The 17,128-nt window shown below is 40.3% G+C and overlaps 1 protein-coding gene across 1 annotated transcript in view; it reads right to left on the bottom strand.

Moving 5' to 3' along the window:
* Positions 1 to 16,592, bottom strand: part of Adgrv1 (adhesion G protein-coupled receptor V1) — an 81,392-nt gene extending 64,800 nt beyond the window's left edge. The window contains exons 1-9 of the mRNA XM_032899093.1: positions 16,370 to 16,592; positions 14,663 to 14,776; positions 12,375 to 12,940; positions 11,821 to 12,091; positions 11,150 to 11,479; positions 5,682 to 5,858; positions 4,571 to 4,794; positions 368 to 494; positions 98 to 283 (exon numbers count right to left, since the gene is read on the bottom strand). Of these exons, the coding sequence (XP_032754984.1) occupies positions 98 to 283; positions 368 to 494; positions 4,571 to 4,794; positions 5,682 to 5,858; positions 11,150 to 11,479; positions 11,821 to 12,091; positions 12,375 to 12,940; positions 14,663 to 14,776; positions 16,370 to 16,390 (2,016 nt within the window). The 5' untranslated portion in view covers positions 16,391 to 16,592. The remainder of the gene's footprint in view (positions 1 to 97; positions 284 to 367; positions 495 to 4,570; positions 4,795 to 5,681; positions 5,859 to 11,149; positions 11,480 to 11,820; positions 12,092 to 12,374; positions 12,941 to 14,662; positions 14,777 to 16,369) is intronic.
* Positions 16,593 to 17,128: the final 536 nt, after the last annotated feature.

Here is a 17,128-nt window from a genome sequence, read left to right as displayed (position 1 = left end):
TTATGTCTTGCTGTCAATGTTTATAATATTTCTATTCTCAAAATCCTGACACTGTCAACCTTTCAAAGGGACATGGCAGAAGTCCCGACCCGGGTACCTCTGGCATGCCATCCAGTCTGGTGAGTAGCGTGATCACTACTTCCCGTTCCCCTGGACTGAATTCCAGCACCCCCGTGTTTCCATAGAATTCATTGCTATCCCGGGGCTCCACGTGGAAACGGAGGAACTGTTTAACAAGCGCCCCCCTGGATCGAGCAATGCGGAGCTCCACGGCATCTCCTTCCTGTAACAACAAAACCAACAAAAGCTCAACTTCTTCTAGAACACTTTCTGAAGTTATGAATCCAGAGTGAAGTTTTGGACCTACTTTTATAACATAGGGTCCTCTAGAATCATAAGAAAATTCAAAAATGCCTCCGGGGTCATCATTTTCCAAAATAATCAAGTCTCTGCTAGTATAGCCTGATTTCAGGACATCACTGTCCACACTCATCCTGGGGAGAGAGGGAAACACACTCTGTTATGCTGGAATTTTCAAGATGTTTTCTCAGGCTTTAAAAAAACAAAAACCACCAACAGAATTTACAATTCTTCCAAATAATTAAAAAAGCAACTATGGGTTATAACTTAAAGCAAATTTGCATATATTAAAATGACTTCACACTAAAACTGTTCTTCATTGATAACAGTGAAAGATTTCTGAATTCATTATATCTTTTTCTTTTATTTGACTAGACTACATAGGTACACAAATAATATAGAAACCATCATATAAAGCATCATATCCTATCATATGTGCTTCTCTGACACATGTGTTTTAAATGTTATATTTAAGTCTCCTTAAATATGATTATATTAAGTGATATATTGATTGGGTAATTATAGACCACAATGAGCAAAACTAAATAAGTAAGCACAATTACGGTCTGGCATTTATAAATACTCTTTGTCTTTCAAGTGATTTCTACATGTCTCAGTTTTAACCTCAACTATTTTTTTAGGAAAAAAATAAAATGTAAAATAGAATAAAAGAAATAAAGTGGATCTGAGAGGCTGATTTGCAACAAGTATGCATGTGGGCGTATCTGAGTGTGTATATGCACGTGTGTATGTGTGCATGTATGTGTTCACATGTGAGTGGACAATGACTCAGCTTCATTTCTATAAATATATTCATTCCTTGAAATTTCTGGCGTCCACATCAGCTAAGAGACATGAAAATCGGATGAGAAGCAGACTATGCAAATTCGGTGTAAACATTAAGTAAGTGAAGCTATTTCAGACTTTGTAGAATATGTTATCTTCTATGACATAAACTCTGAAAAATTTCTCTATAAAACAGAGACACAAGAGGAAGAAAGTACAAAGATACGCCCAGAAACGCCACAGAGGTCATTTTCTCTGTTAAAACAAAACACAACGTTCATAAAGTATTTTACCTTTAAACCACAATTATTCTCCGATTTAAACTTATGCAATGTTAAAACTTAAAACTCTTCAAAACGTGTAGTAACACTCAATTCTTCGGTGCTTATTAAATATTTTGAACAAATTCATAATGCCAAACTGAGGAGCCCAAACCCAAGCCCTTCATACGAATCCCATTGTCACTAGAGAATGAGATCTCAAACCATCATGCACGGCCAGGTGGACAGGCAGCACTGTTCAAGTCTCGTCATGCAGAACGGCAGCTTCACCAGAAAACCATCATGCACGGAACAAAAAGCGACCCTTCACAGCAAGCCGTTATTCCGCACACTTACCCAAAATACACAACAAATCTTTCCGTTTCTACCCTGTCAACACAGAAAGAACGGTGGGAAGGGCGAAGGGAAGGCAAGTGCGCCGTTTGCTAAATTCTCACCGCTACGAGCTTGGAGTGGAATGGTAAAAATGAAGTTAAACGAAGCCCACCGAATCCCCTGCTACCTCCCATGAGTAACTGTCAGTCTGTGGGAACTGTGCACACCGTGTTCACTGCTATTGACAAGTGCTAGCAAAGCCACTTTTGTGGATGATGACCCCATGACCGGCGAGCATGTCCACACTCATTCAAGACATTCCTTTCTTGGCCCCCTCCACAGCATAGATGTCTGCCAAGCGCTGTGCACCTCCAGAAGCTACAGCAGCTGAGCAAATTCATTCAGCTGCATTTGTAATTACTCAGCTGGATTTGTAATTACTCAGCTGGATTTGTAATTACTCGCTTTAATGAGGTTTGGGGAAAAAAATACTTCCATCCTCAGATCAAAAGCCAGTTGCTATTTGAATTCAAATCATCAAAACCCTGTGGCAGAGACATCTGTACCTTTCAATGTTTTCAGAGAAATACATTCCAAGAGTCACAAGACATCGTCACTTTTAATTACAGTTTTATGACAGGAAATTTAAACACTTTCCACATCCCCACTGTATTTCCTTTTCAAATAACCTTGAAAGGTTCAAAGAAAAATAAATAGGCCTTATCATTAATAAAGAGTTATATACCACAGTTTTTATTAAGTCAAGTGACAAAAAAATGCTTCTAATTGCAAAATGTTAAACTATAGAGTACTTTTAGTAGGTGTTTTATTGTAGTTACTTTTAATTGTTTAGTATCAAACCAAAGTTAGTTTAGATATAAGTCCTTGAGTATGACCTTATGAGAAAAGTGTGCAATTCACCCTACTAAAGTATCACTATTTTGGTTGCAATACGATCACACTAGCATTGGTTCATCCATCATTTTGCTGAAGCTTGGTTAAAATTTTGCAAAACTATAGGAGGATCCAGACCAAATCACTTTCAAATGCTAAGATTCATTCTCTCTTATTTATTTGAACGGTCTTTGGATACAGGAATATACTTAGTTTATTCTTGTTTACATACAAGTTTCTCACTGAACCGACATGTGACTGCACTTTTTTATTGATAAACTCCATCTTTTAAAAAGTGCAATATTTAAACCTAGCCCTGGGACTGGCTCTGTGTATAGACTTTCACACAGGCAGGGGGATGGACAGGAAAGGGAAGAGCTTTGAAATATCGGTTAATTCACTGCTAATGTTCACATGACATTTGAAAGACTATAAACACGAACTGCTGGGATCTGCTAAGGTGTGATTTACATTATTCTTTAAACATCCCTCGAGATCGGCAAGCTGACAAGGTTTCTATCAAGTGCCACAGGCTTATAAGTATTGTTCAATTTGCTTTAGTGTTCCCTATACCTGTCCATTGACTTAATTGTGTTCACACTTAAATTACTTCAAAGGTCCTTGAAAAAATCTATTTCAAATTTATATTTCACTGAATTTCACTAGCTTTTATGAAGTGAAAGAGTTAACCATAAGTTACTTCATAACATATTATGATGGCGTCATTTAGAATGCATGTCGGCTTTTTTTTTTTTTTTTTTTACTTTTGCTGAGGAGGAAAATAAATGTGTGCTTCTGAAAGAAATGAACAGTGGCCGATCAACAGATGTGTTCTCTGGAGTCTACCTTTTGTTCGTTCATTCATTTTAAAAATTATGCCAAACTGTGTTTACCTTCTAGTGTCTTCTGTGAGACTGGATTTGTGGCATAGAAAATAACCTCAGTTATGTTATAGTTACAATTATAAATAGATAAAATAATAAGAGGAAAATATTGTCTGGCATTTAAAAAACTATTCCTGACAAGATGGTGCACACCTTTAACCCCAGCACTCCAGAGACCAGAGTCTGAGGTCAGCTTTGTCTACATCTAGAGTGCCAGACCCCTACCCCTACCCCTACCCTTACCCAAAATTATACACAGGAACTGCTAATCAGATATTTTAAAAAGCACAGGATAAAGTCTCACTGATCCATTCATCTGCAACATAAAAGGCCCTGAATTCAGTCCTGAATCTTACTTTGTATAATTCTGAATTGTTCAATGTGGTCCAGCGGCACTGTCTTAGAAGGTAACTGTGGGGTAGCTTTCTAAAATCATCGTCATCAACTAATCAGATTGCGTTTTCTCTTTAGAAAGTATGCTCTGAATTTTTAACTAGATAATTAACTAACTAACCAAACGTAACAGAAGCCCTGAGTACATCCAGAGAAATGCTGGGCAGTTCTTATTACAACAGCTGAAAGATAACACACAGATTCGTGTAATTTTTTATTATATAGAAATAAAAATTATGTATTATTTAAATATCATGTAAAGAGAATGAAGAGTAATCTTTTCTTTTAAACCACTTGATAAAGGTCTAACCTTGGCCCTCTTGGATGTAAAGACAAGAGAGCAGAGTGCGTGACCTAACGTTTCAGATGGCTCACTGCCACCCTCATGGACACAACAGGACACACCATGCTTCAAATTTGCCAGCTACTTCCCATAAACTCTCTACATACTGCTCCCTCAGAGCAAAGCAGGGTAGTAAAAGGTCACAAAACATAGTAATGTTCATATTCAAAGGAAAAAAACTCCCATATACAACAGAAATGTATGAAAGCCTTAATGGTCCTTCTTCAGAGTTTTCCCAACATAAGGAGAAATGAATTAAAACAAAATCACTAATCAAACACATAAAAGTTGCAGTTTCCTGCATGAGTTCTTACCTGTCCAGAGAAAGCGTTACAGTTTCATTCAACTCTGGTATGTCATCACCCTTGATAGTAATGTTGATTGATGTGTCGCTTTGCCCAGATAAAAACACAACAGAGCCATTAAAGGGACCTGTGTCGTCCACAGTCACCGCTTTTGAATTAAAGCCAGAGGGCCGCAAACTCCAGTACACAGTAGCCTGCCCATCAGTTCCATCCCGATGCAAGGGAATAGATACCTTATTTTAAAAAGGAGAAAGAGAACAGCAAAACTCTGCTGAAATGCATGTTCATGAGTTAACATGAGCTCTGCACACACATGCGAATATAACTAGCTGACCATGTCTTCCCCATGTAAAGAAGTGGCATTAAAAACATACTTGGAGGGGCAGGACAATAAGTTTATATACAGTTTTTATTGTATTGTGACCGTGCGTGTGTCTGTAATACATATGTATTATATATAGCTACAGTTATTTTGATAAGGCTCAGCATTTCACAATGTTACCGCCATCACAACTGGCATCAACCACAGTACTCAGAGCTACCTGTGAATCCTCAGTCCCACCTGAGGCAGAACACAGCGTTCAGAAGACAGAGCCCCCCCAAAAAACACCCATGTTTCCACTGTATGACCACTAAAAACCAGATTCATAATTGGCTATGAAATGTCACAGCACTGTGTAAAACCAACCACTGTTAAACTCTACTCTCATCATGAATGATAAATTCTACTTTTAATTAAAATTTGTATAAAATTTTTATTTTTAATTAAAATAGTATTATAACATTTCCCTTCCTCCCTTCCCTCCTTCCAGCCATCCCAGCTACTGTTTCTAGTATTCCCCCATGCCACCACAACTCTCAAGTAAACAGTTTCTTTTTCTATCATTATATTTGTTACATATATACTTAGACATGTATGTATACAAATATATATGTGGATATATATGTATATATATATATATATCTTACAAATAGTAAAAATTATAGAAAAACCAGATGCTCATCAGTTATTTATTCTGAATAGAGTATAGTCCATTAAATACATTTGAATCCTATTATTAAAAGGTCTTCATGTTCTTCAGACACGTTAGGACATACAAATGGAAAAAGGCGTACTTACCACCTCAGCAGCAGAATCGTTTGGTTCATGCAAAATGATTGGAAGGTTGCTAAGAAAGCCAATTTCTCCATTCGCAATGGCTGGGGTAACCAGTAATGAAGTATTTCTGACTTCCCCGAATCTGGGGCTTACTGGTGGGATCAGAGGGACTATGTTCACCAACACCACAGCTTCCAACTATAAAGCAAAACAAAATCAAGGAGGATAGGTTTAAGATTCCGGCCACAGGTCACCAGTAACAAGAGCTTCAGGCCCTACCTGTCCTGTCCTTCTTACACATCCTGAGGCGTCCACCAAGGTAGTCTTTTCCTATCATTGGGTATGATTATTATGTGGGATTCCCCCTGTGTTCTTTACCTTATAGCTTCACCCTACCTCTTCAGTAATGTGTGAGCATCTCCCTCAAACTCCAAGTCATTACAACCAGTTACTAGTGAGCATCTCACAACTGTCACATGGACATTTTAGAGACAGTGAATCCAGATAGAAGGCACTCTCCTGCTGCAGGTCCCATTGCTATTACCTGTTTGTCTGTATGTTACCACCTGTCTGTCTGCCTCGTCACCTGTAGCCAACCACACTGACCCTTTAAAAGCCAAATGTAAAAACATTTTCTGCCTGGTTTCCACTGACCTATATATCAAATCATTCACCTCCCCCCTTCTTTGCCAGACCTAAGTCATTACAAGACCATTCGGAACTCCATTCATACCCAGAGCAACCTAATGCTTAAAGAAGTGCAGGACGCATATAACATACTATTAATCTCCCAGTGGTTGATGAAGATGGTATTCTCCTCATCTAGAATGGCCCTTCATTCGTCATCTCAGAATATGAAATATGCGATCTTAAAAACCAAGTAACATCCCCTCTTCCATATGAAAATATCCTGGGATTCTCCAGTTGCCTTCCATTACTTTTGGAAGCTCTGGAAGTGGAAGTTTCTGGTTTCTTTAAAGACTCAGTTGTGTCACGTGATGTTTTTCGGGAAGCTGTCTTCTGAGAGGGCATGTGATGTTCTGCTGAAAACTGACACACTTGAGAGGCCCTCGAATATGATGTTTAGAATGAATATACATAGAACCCCCCAAGACAGTGGGAGGAGGCTCTTGCACTGCTGTGCCATGCAACACTTCTCTGGGCTTCTCTGGTCCTGTCTGGTCTTTGCTGGTCTTCACTTTGTAGAGGGAAATGGCAAAAGAATTTGTCTTGGCATTCTGACTGATTTAGCAGAACACTGCTGTTTCTGCTGGATTATGCTGCCACCGCTGACTCAGGTTTGGTGTTTACTTTTGGATTGGACCGCTGATATCCAGACAACAAAGAGTGGACCGGCCCCACGGAACTACTTCTAAACAGCTCCACAACTCCCTTTTCCTTAAACTTTCTTTTGCTGAGCTTTAGTCTGCTGCTATGCATTGTAATGCTAAGTGCGGGGGTGGAGAGAGGCAAGACCTGGTTGGCCAAGAGACAATAGAGTTTGCTCACAGACCCAAGTGACTCTATGTGACATTGAGGCCAAGTCATTTCTAATTGGTGAATAGAGATGCTTTAATCTACAGGTGGGCAGAGTAGAGAGAGGCAGGCCTTGGTGTTCCTAGCCTTGGGTTCGGAGTCTCACAGAGCATTACAAAGCTCCAGTTCAGTGTCATTTCAGAGCTTTGCAGAGTTGAAGACTTGAAACACTACTGCTGCTGCTGCTGCGGCTAAGAAACCACAGTAGACATTTGTGAGCTGCGTGCTCTCCAGAAAGGGGCAGGACTGGGGCTGTGCTCCCAGCACTGGAGTACTCTGTGACAAACAGCACACTGCAAAGGGCCAGTGGACATGCTCACTCAAATGTCATGCAATTTGCTGAAAATTATAATTATGTACACGAGAAGGAGGTGAAGAAAACCACATTTAGTAAGTACTCATCTGAAGAAAAATAAAAAGAAATTATACTACAATCTGTCCAATACTGACATTTAAACTAAGCCGAATATAACAATGTTTGATTCTTTAGTAAATTACATTGACTTTACAAAATAAACTGTAAAGACAAATAGGGAGTTGAAACCATCTGCATATGACCTTTACTTTCAGAGAAAATGAACACATGAGATCAATGGAATAGAATTGAAGACCCAGAAATGAACCCACACACCTATGGTCACTTGATCTTTGACAAAGGAGCTAAAACCATCCAATGGAAAAAAGATAGCATTTTCAACAAATGGTGCTGGTTCAACTGGAGGTCAGCATGTAAAAGAATGCAAATCCATCCATTCTTATTGACTTGTACAAAGCTCTACATTAAATCAGATACACTGAAACTAATAGAAGAGAAAGTAGGTAAGAGTCTCGAACACATAGGTATAGGGGGAAATTTTTTGAACAGAATACCAGTGGCTTATGCTTTAAGATCAAGAATCGACAAATGGAACCTCATAAAATTTCAAAGCTTCTGTAAGGCAAAGGACACTGTCAGTGGGACAAAAGAGCAACCAACTGATTGGGAAAAGATCTCTACCAATCCTACATCTGATAGAAGGCTAATATCCAATATATACAAAGAACTAAAGAAGTTAGACTCCAAAAAACCAAATCATCCTATTAAAAAATGAGATACAGAGCTAAACAAAGAATTCTCAGCTGAGGAATAGCAAATGACTGAGAAGCACCTAAAGAAATGTTCAACATCCTTAGTCATCAGGGAAATGCAAATCAAAACAACCCTGAGATTCCACCTCACACCAGTGAGAATGGCCAAGAACAAAAACTCAGGTGACAGTAGATACTAGTGAGGATATGGAGAAAGAGGAACACTCCTCCATTGTATGTGGGATTGCAAACTGGTACAACCATTCTGGAAATCAGTCTGGAGGTTCCTCAGAAAATTGGACATTGAACTGCCTGAGGACCAGCTATACCACTCCGGGGCATATATCCAAAAGATGCTCCAACATATAACAAGGACACATGCTCCACTATGTTCATAGAAGCCTTATCTATAATAGCCAGAAGCTAGAAAGAACCCAGAGGAATGGATACATTAATACAATGGAGTACTACTCCGCTGTTAAAAACAATGACTTCGTGAAATTCATAGGCAAATGGATGGAACTAGAAAATACTATCCTGAGTGAGGTAACCCAATCACAAAAGAACCCACATTGTGTGCACTCACTGATAATTGGATATTAGCCCCAAAGCTTGGAATACCCAAGGTGCAATTCACGGACCACATGAAGCTCAAGAAGAAGGAAGACTAAAGTGTGGATGCTTCAGTCCTCCTTAGAAGAGGGAACAAAATACTCACGGGAGGACATACAAGGACAATGAGTAGAGCAGAGACTGAAGGAAAGGCCACACAGAGACTGCCACACCTAGGGATCCATCTATATCCATCCACCAAACCCAGGCACTAACTCTGGGTGTCTCCTGCCAGAGCCTTAGTGATACAGCTTAAGATGCTTGCAGCTAATCATTGGACTGAACAAGGGGACCCCAATGGAGGAGTTAGAGAAAGGACTGAAGGAGCTGACGGGGTTTGCAACCCCATAGGAAAAACAACAACGATATCAACCAACCAGATACCTCAGAGTTCCCAGGGACTAAACCATCAACCAATGAATACCGTGACTCCAGCTACATATGTCACAGAGGATGGCATTGTCCAGCATCAGTAGGAGGAAAAGCCTTGGTCCTGTGAAGGCTCGTTTACCCAGTGTAGGGGAATGCCAGGGCGTTGAGGCGGAAGCAGGTGGGTGGGAGTAGGAGCATCCTCACAGAAGCGGGGGGAGGGGGATGAGAGAGGGGAGAAGAGGATGACATTTGAAATATAAATACATAAAACATCCAAGAAAAATAAAATTAAAAAAATAATGAATCTTCTGAAAGGGAGGGGATAACATTTGAAATGTAAATACATAAACTATCCAATAAAAAAAAAAGAAAGAAAGAAACAGTCAACTCAGAGACAGCCATTCCAATGCATAAACTAAGACCTGTTAGTGTTGGTCTTGTGCTGCTATGGATTCAAATGCTAAGCTCTGTGTCCCAAGATATGGTTGCCCCAAAACAAGCGAATTCTCATGTACACCATTTGTGTGGTGCAAACCTTATTCCCCAAATTAATAAGTCCATAAAAGGCTACGAGCTGTGCTTGAGTAGTAGAGGAAGGCAGGACTTGAGGGTCTGTCGAGTCTCAGGAGAGACTAGGAGAGGAGATGGGCCATGAGCATGTGGCCAGGAGAAAGAGCAAGTAACGGACATACAGCGGGAATATAAGTTAGAATAGCCCAAAACCTATCCAATCTAGTCTTACAGCTTGCTAATAAAGTGCCCAGAGCATGTGTCTTCCATCTGGGCTAGAAAGAGTATGTCATTCCTTTTACAAAGGCCTAGGTACAAGTGCAGAGCTAGTAGAAATGGTGGCGTGAAACACAGACAGTAATGGAAAACAGTATTCATTCGGTCTACACTGTGGGTGACACGATGTGCCCAAGCAATATTTAGTTTTCTATTATGCTTTGTTTTGTTCTTTTAAGACAAGATCTCACTTTGTAGGCCTGGGTAGCCTGGAACTTGCTACAGAGGCCAGGCTGTCCTCAAATTCAGATCTGCCTGCCTCTTCCTCCAGAGTGCTCAGATTAAAGGCGTGCACCACATGCTTGGTTTGTGATACCTAACTTACCTAAAGTTATCTAACTTTACGATAACTCCCATATCTAATTCTCTATCAAATTTCTTTATCTCATTAAATTTTGACAAGCAGCCCTCATTGCTTTATAATTTAATATCTAGTCAATATCAAAGGTGTGGAAAATGGAAATACTTCCCAAATGGGTGCATCCATTTTAAATTATAATATAAAAATAATGTGTTTGCAAACAGAAGTTGAAAAGGAAGGATGGCAAGATGGAGGGGTCTGAGGCAGGGCTTTTCACAGTGAGAGGCCCAGGGATGTGATCCGCACTTAATGAAGAAACAAATGAAAAAAATGCCTCTCATAATAAATGCTGTCGGAAACATTTATTCCATAAATCCCTTTATCATGTCATATTTTCCAAGCCAAGCCACAGCTATGGCCTTGCTCACCAGTCTGTCACTCTACTACGTCACCCACTACCGTCCACTTGCATTCCATGGGTGGGGTTATCTGTAGTACCCCCTGGCTAAAACAGTTATTTCTGCAGAATCCTTCCCTTATACAGATTAATATGCCATAGGAGAAAGTGTTGTCTCTTAGGGAACACAGTTTCCAACAGTTTCAGTATGTAGCCCAGGCTGGCCTATGGCTCATGGTCCTCTTGTCTTAGTCTCCCGAGTACTGGATTACCAATGGGTATCACTACACCATCCCTAAGTAGTTTCAGGTAACAAATAGAATCTAAAGTATGAATACAAACAAAGTAACTGTTAGCTATTTTCCATAGACTCTTGGAGTTTGACCAAAATTAAGATTATTTCGATCATTATAGTACCTGCACTAGGAAGTGGGCCCCATTCTGAAGAAACGCATCATTTCTTATTGGCAATTTTGTAGTGACTTGATAGCTCTGTTCTGGGAAGAGGAGGCTGTTTCGTCTGGACGTATTTAAGATGCCATCTTTTGCTCGCGAGGGGTCCACAGCTCCGGCAGGAATATAAAGTGCAGAATAAATCACCTTCAAGTCTCCTTTACTTCCCCCGCGTCTCGTAAAACTCAAGGATAAGGATCGCTCGCTAGGGCTGCTTTCAATCCTTTGGCTTTCCACAGGAAAAAGGGCTATTTCGCCATAGACATCATCGCTGTCCTGAACGTAGAACAGCAGCTGCAAATGGAAGAGAGCGTAAAGAGGAGGAGCTACACAACTGGGATGGTCCAACCCTCTGACTTATTATTTATTTATGTGCCGTGCCTTATAAGAACACGTATATGAAAAAGTGTATATGAAAAAGTGGAAAAGAATCAAAAACACTTTTGAAATTTTTCAGAAAATAGAAGTTTTGACACTTGTTAAATGGCAAAGTATTTGTCTGGGCTTAAAGACAGTAGAGCTTGTTGGCTGAGCATGGAGAAGTGTGCATGTCTGTGGATATGTAAACTTAGATCCCGCAGCTCTTTTGTTGTCACGGAAGTATTGACACGGGTGATGCGTGACAGAGGCCCTACCTGCGCTGGTTCGCTCACTTCTGCGCCTCCTTGTATGGTGTGAGGCAAGATTGTGAGTAGGTAAGCTTCAGCCTCCTCCGGAAGCTCATCGTCAATGATGGCTAGAGGGATTAGCGCCAGCATCTGCCCTTGTGCAAACTGTAGAGTCCCAGAAGCAGGGCTGAGGTCTGCGGTCACTGGTGAGGGATCACTGCTGTTCCGCGTCAACACCCAGCTCACAGACACATTCCCGTGTGTGCCTCCGTTTCTAACCACTGTAATTTCTTCGAATCTAGAATTGTTTATAACACACGGAGTCATGTTATACACTTTTAAAAAGCAGAGACCAACACAAAAATCATTGTTTTTAATATGAAAATACATATATGTGGATATAGCCTAAGAACTTATCACCATGTGAGTTCTTTTAATAATTAAATCACATTAAAAGGGAAATCAGTAAAGCAGTCATAGTGGAAAAGGCAAATATTCTATCAGCTCGACGTGTATCGGCAGCATAAAAATTAAATCATGTAGCTACCATAAAATAATTATAAGTTTAAAGTAAATTATACCTGGACGCTGTATCTTCATCAATTACAACTGGCCTTTCAAACAAAATACTATTGAATGAAAGAACTCCATGAGGCTTGTCATTCGCTTTAATGGTGACCTGTACCGTAGAAGGGTCCATTAGTACAGCATCTCCCTGCAAGGTGTCCTTTAGTAACATAATGTGAAACGATTCGGCTATCTCTGGTATGAGGTCGTCGATTATCTGAAATTTCAGGTGTGATTCGTGAACAAAAGGAGGAAAGACAAGAGTGGTATCCGGCTGAAGATCGATGAAGTCAACGTTTTGCTGGGCGTGTGCTGTTGAATCCCCAGTCACAACCTTGTATCTGACGGACACTGGGGATTCGTCAGAGCCGATGGGATGTCCATTGTTATCCTTTCCCCGAACCACAGGAATCGTGAGGACGCGGTCGTCCTCGGGAACCACGTAAACGCTCTGCAGGAACTTCACGGGACTATCATTTTTCTTCACAATGATCTCAACCGAACTCCTAGAGGCATTAATCTCTGCTCCTCCTCCTACACTTCTCAGTTGAACCAAAAACATCTCATCATTCTCTGGTACCTGTTACAAGATACAAGCAAACCATCATTAGCCAAAGGATCCACCAACAGGCCCAAGTAGGGGAAAAAAATGAGTGTTTCATAGAAACTGAAAAGCTTGAATTCAGGGGGACAGAAAGAGGCTAAGACTCCACACACTAAGTTCTCAGTGGGTTCTCTTCCAAATGCTAATTGATTCTCCGTTCAGATAGAAAATAAAAAGTAGTAAAGTTATTCTGCGGAGAGTTGGTGATGCGTACTTGTTTCTTTGAATCTTGATCAAAGTTGGGAAAACTGTAAATTACACACAGTCCAAATGTGGGTAAATCCTTGTCCACTTCAGATCATTGGTAGGGACCTAAAGAGTATTCCAAGTCTAATAATACCCTAGACTCTGACAAGGATACTAAATACATATAGCTGCTAAATTTCAGCAGAGGAGTGGCTTTGAATCTCTGTCTGTGATGTGTGGTTCTGGAGTCAGTTCTATGACTGTTAAGAGAACACCATGGCTCCCAGGAGAAGGATCCAGGAATGTCACTTCTCCGCAAAATGCTAACACTGCTCAAGAGAATAGTTAGTTACAGCTTACAGAGATCCTGGGGCTAATCCCCAGTGTGCCCTGCTGTTCAAACTCTGCATTCACTATTAATTCCACTTTTGTGAACTTTATGTCATTTTATGAATTTATGAAGTAAAAACACACATCATTTTGCCTCCATCAATAGAAATATATCGAAGTAAAGACGCTTATCCCAAAAGATGCTATTAAGTCTTTTCCATTTACAAGATCAGTAATTAATTCCTCTTACATGGATCATAACCTACTATTATCCTGGGGCCTCTGAGGAGAAAGCCTTTGTTGATTTCCCAACCTAGAAAAATAAGGTCATTGGTGTCTACCAAATGTCTCAGGTTGTTCCAGAACAGTCTACTGTTCTAGCATTTCTACAGAATTTCCTTCTTTAACTCCTGTTTGTGCTTTGGTTACAGGATTTGTGTAGGAAGCTGCGTTATTTCTGCCTCGTTCCTCTGTTTTCTCTTCTTTAGCAATACTGTATTCCTTGGCGAGTTTTTCTTACTGGCCCATGAGAGACATCTCTAATCTAGTATTCAGATTTGGCTCTGTGATTAAGCTCTGTCATGTATATAAATTTGCAGTGAGCTGTACATAAAATATAACCATAAGATCTCTGTGACTAGGAACCTAAAAAATATGTAAACAAAGTAGGTAACAAGACGGCCCATCAGTTGAAGAGGCCACATAAGATGGTAACCTGAGATTCCCAGAAGTTATGTGTGTGATGCATGTGCTTATGAACACACATGCACTGATAAATATTTTAATCTTAAAAAGGAATCAATTTTAATAGAATTTTCCTCGAACATAATGATTAGTGCAAAAATAATAAGCAGATGTTTCAAATTCTTCAATGTTTATATTATGTTACATTTAGTTCAAGACCCTGGGGATGGAAGCCAGGGCCTCGCACATTAGGCAAGTGCCTCCCCACACCTCCAGCCCTGTAAGTACGAGTTACTACGAAATAAAGCAGATAAGCATCTGCAAGCCACATTCGCAAATAACATCTTGCTACTCGTGGTTAAAGTGTGAATGGGTATAACACATTAATTTTGCACCCTTGAGTAATTTCAAATAATAAATACAATTCAACATTCAAAAACAGTTCTCTCAAAGTCTCCATCACTGATGCTGCCTTCTGTGTACTTAACAGTGCCTAACCTCGTCGTCAAGTACGGTCAAGTTGTGAATTATAGTGGCTCTGCCGGGTGGAAAGGTGATATTTCCTCTCACTGGACTCAAATCTTCCTCAGGGGGATTTGAGCCACCTGATACCTGAAAAGAAATAAACAGTGCCACCAGTTAAACAAAATATCTCAAAACAAAGAAAACATTACTGTCGTGTTGCTAGCAAAATTCTAGAAATATAAAGATAGTGCACACAAAACACAGGAGCTTGTCTGAGAGACCACCCCCACCCCTTTCTAATTAACTCAGAGTCTGCAATGCCATTACACGTCTTAACTCTAGTGATAGTAAGTTGTGTTTTCTAAGATTTGGGAGTTTTAACTGTTATACTAAACCCGGGGAAGGGGTTGGAGAAACACATCTTCTGGAGAAAGATATGGAAGACAAGTAAATCCCCTAGAGAAATGGTTCTAGCTCTACCATTGACTATGTGACCTTGGGAAAGCTGTCTGACAACTGGGTAGCATTTCCCTTATCTTTAAAACGAGCAAGAGTGTCTGCTTTGCAGGCGGGAGCCGAGCACGTGTAATCTCACTCACTGAAGTCTTAGCGAGCAGCACACACCTTATCTCTTAAGTCCTGAATGTAGATACTGTAAAGCGAACTCCTCCTTGAGGTTTCCTGAACAAAATTTGCAACAGTCCTGCATTTTTAGCTGAATGCTGTGTGGATTTTTTTTTTTTTTTTGGGTATCTATTGTCTCATGCTATTTTATGTTCTGGGTATTTTTTTTTAATCTTGGTGTGTTTGTGAACTGCGTATGTGCATGTATGAATGCGTGTTTAGTGCAGGTCCTTGCCTTCCACCTCGTCTCAGACAGAGTCTCTTTGCTTCCAGGGCGTCTCTGGCCTCCCCTGTAGAGCCCTGGGCTTTCATACCTGGCCTTCCCTGGGTTGTGAGCATTAAATGCAGATGCTCCTGCTTGCATGCACGCACTTCCCACACTGAGCCATCGCTCCAGCTCCCTACTTTCCTCTTATACAGTTAAAGAGACACCATCTGATCTAGACATCCATAAGTATAACAAATATCTCTATGCCACGTTAAATCGTGTTATATTAATCCAAATATCGAATCCACTTTTACTACAGTTAATCACTAAGATAGGAATGTATGAAAACTTCCAAACACTCTAAAATTTTAGGCCATACTTAAGACCTTACAGAAAAGTAAATTGAAAATTTCAGTGTGAACCTCACAACGTATCACTGCAGGAAGCAATAGAATACGCCTCTCCATAGCCTGCTTCGTTCACACCACACCGTACAATATCCATGAGCCTCTATGACTGAGGTAACTGCTGTTACCTACCAGACGTCCTGAAGACATGGAAGTAATGTGTATTAATCTAAGTAATCTGTGAGTGTTCTTAATCAGATACCTTTAAAAATGATTATCATAAAGATTCCAGGAATTTTACATAATTAATGTCATTAATCTATTTTATTATTATCCTGTGTCTAAAATATTGATTAAGTTTCATGCTTGAGTATATGCAAGCAGCAAAGAAAATACTTCTCTCCTAACCAAAAGGTTATAAAAAGTAGAACTCCGTGTTAAGTAATTTTAAGTCAGTGTGATACATATCACACTGAAGATTTTGATACTATTTTAAATTGCAGTCATGCGATATGGACTCTTGACATGGTATTATCCAAAATTATTTCCAAATAAACTTACATCAAAAGTCACAGTGACCATTCCATAGGTGCCTTTTTCCCGGATGAGAGTAAGGGAAACAGATGCATTTCTGCTCCTTGGCTCAGTCACTGTGATGGATGAGGGCTACGGGGAAGAGCAAAGGCAATCAGAGAAGGATGTGGTAAAAGCACTTCCCTAGAAACGCTAAATGGCACAGCAAATCAGTTCATATTGTTCTCTTGCAGTGTGTATTCCCAGCATCAATATACTATAGATGATTTTTTTAAAATGAGAGTGGAGAGAAGCAGTGTAAAGAAAAGCAAAGCCGGGTTGGGGATTTAGCCCAGGGGTAGGGCGCTTGCCCAGCAAGCCCAAGGCCCTGGGTTCAGTCCCCAGCTCCGGAAAAAAAAAAAAAAAAAAGAAAAGAAAAGAAAAGCCTACATCAGACAGGTTTTCCCAGCCCTACCAGCGTCTGCTCTGAGAAACCTTGAAGGCTACCCAGCTAAAAGAGGATAAAGTGCTCACAAAGCCCAGGAGGTCACAAAAGTAAGCTAAGCCTCCAGAGAAAGCTAGTGGCTCGCCAGGACCACTTGTCATGCACACTTACCTCAGCATCAGGTAGAAGATCACTTAGACACACAGTTGTTAATGACTTTCAGAACCAGAAGAGGAGAAACAGGGAGAACTTCAATGTTGAAACAGGTGGGTGGTGGTTCAAAGACAGAGTAGATGAGGAGGACATGGGAAGCACTGAGTGTAGCTATGTATAGAACAGTGGACATTTCTGAGGGTGCAATG

This window comes from Rattus rattus, chromosome 3, assembly GCF_011064425.1.
Source record: "Rattus rattus isolate New Zealand chromosome 3, Rrattus_CSIRO_v1, whole genome shotgun sequence".
Classification (NCBI taxonomy): domain Eukaryota; kingdom Metazoa; phylum Chordata; class Mammalia; order Rodentia; family Muridae; genus Rattus; species Rattus rattus.
This window is presented reverse-complemented; position numbering and strand designations above follow the sequence as displayed.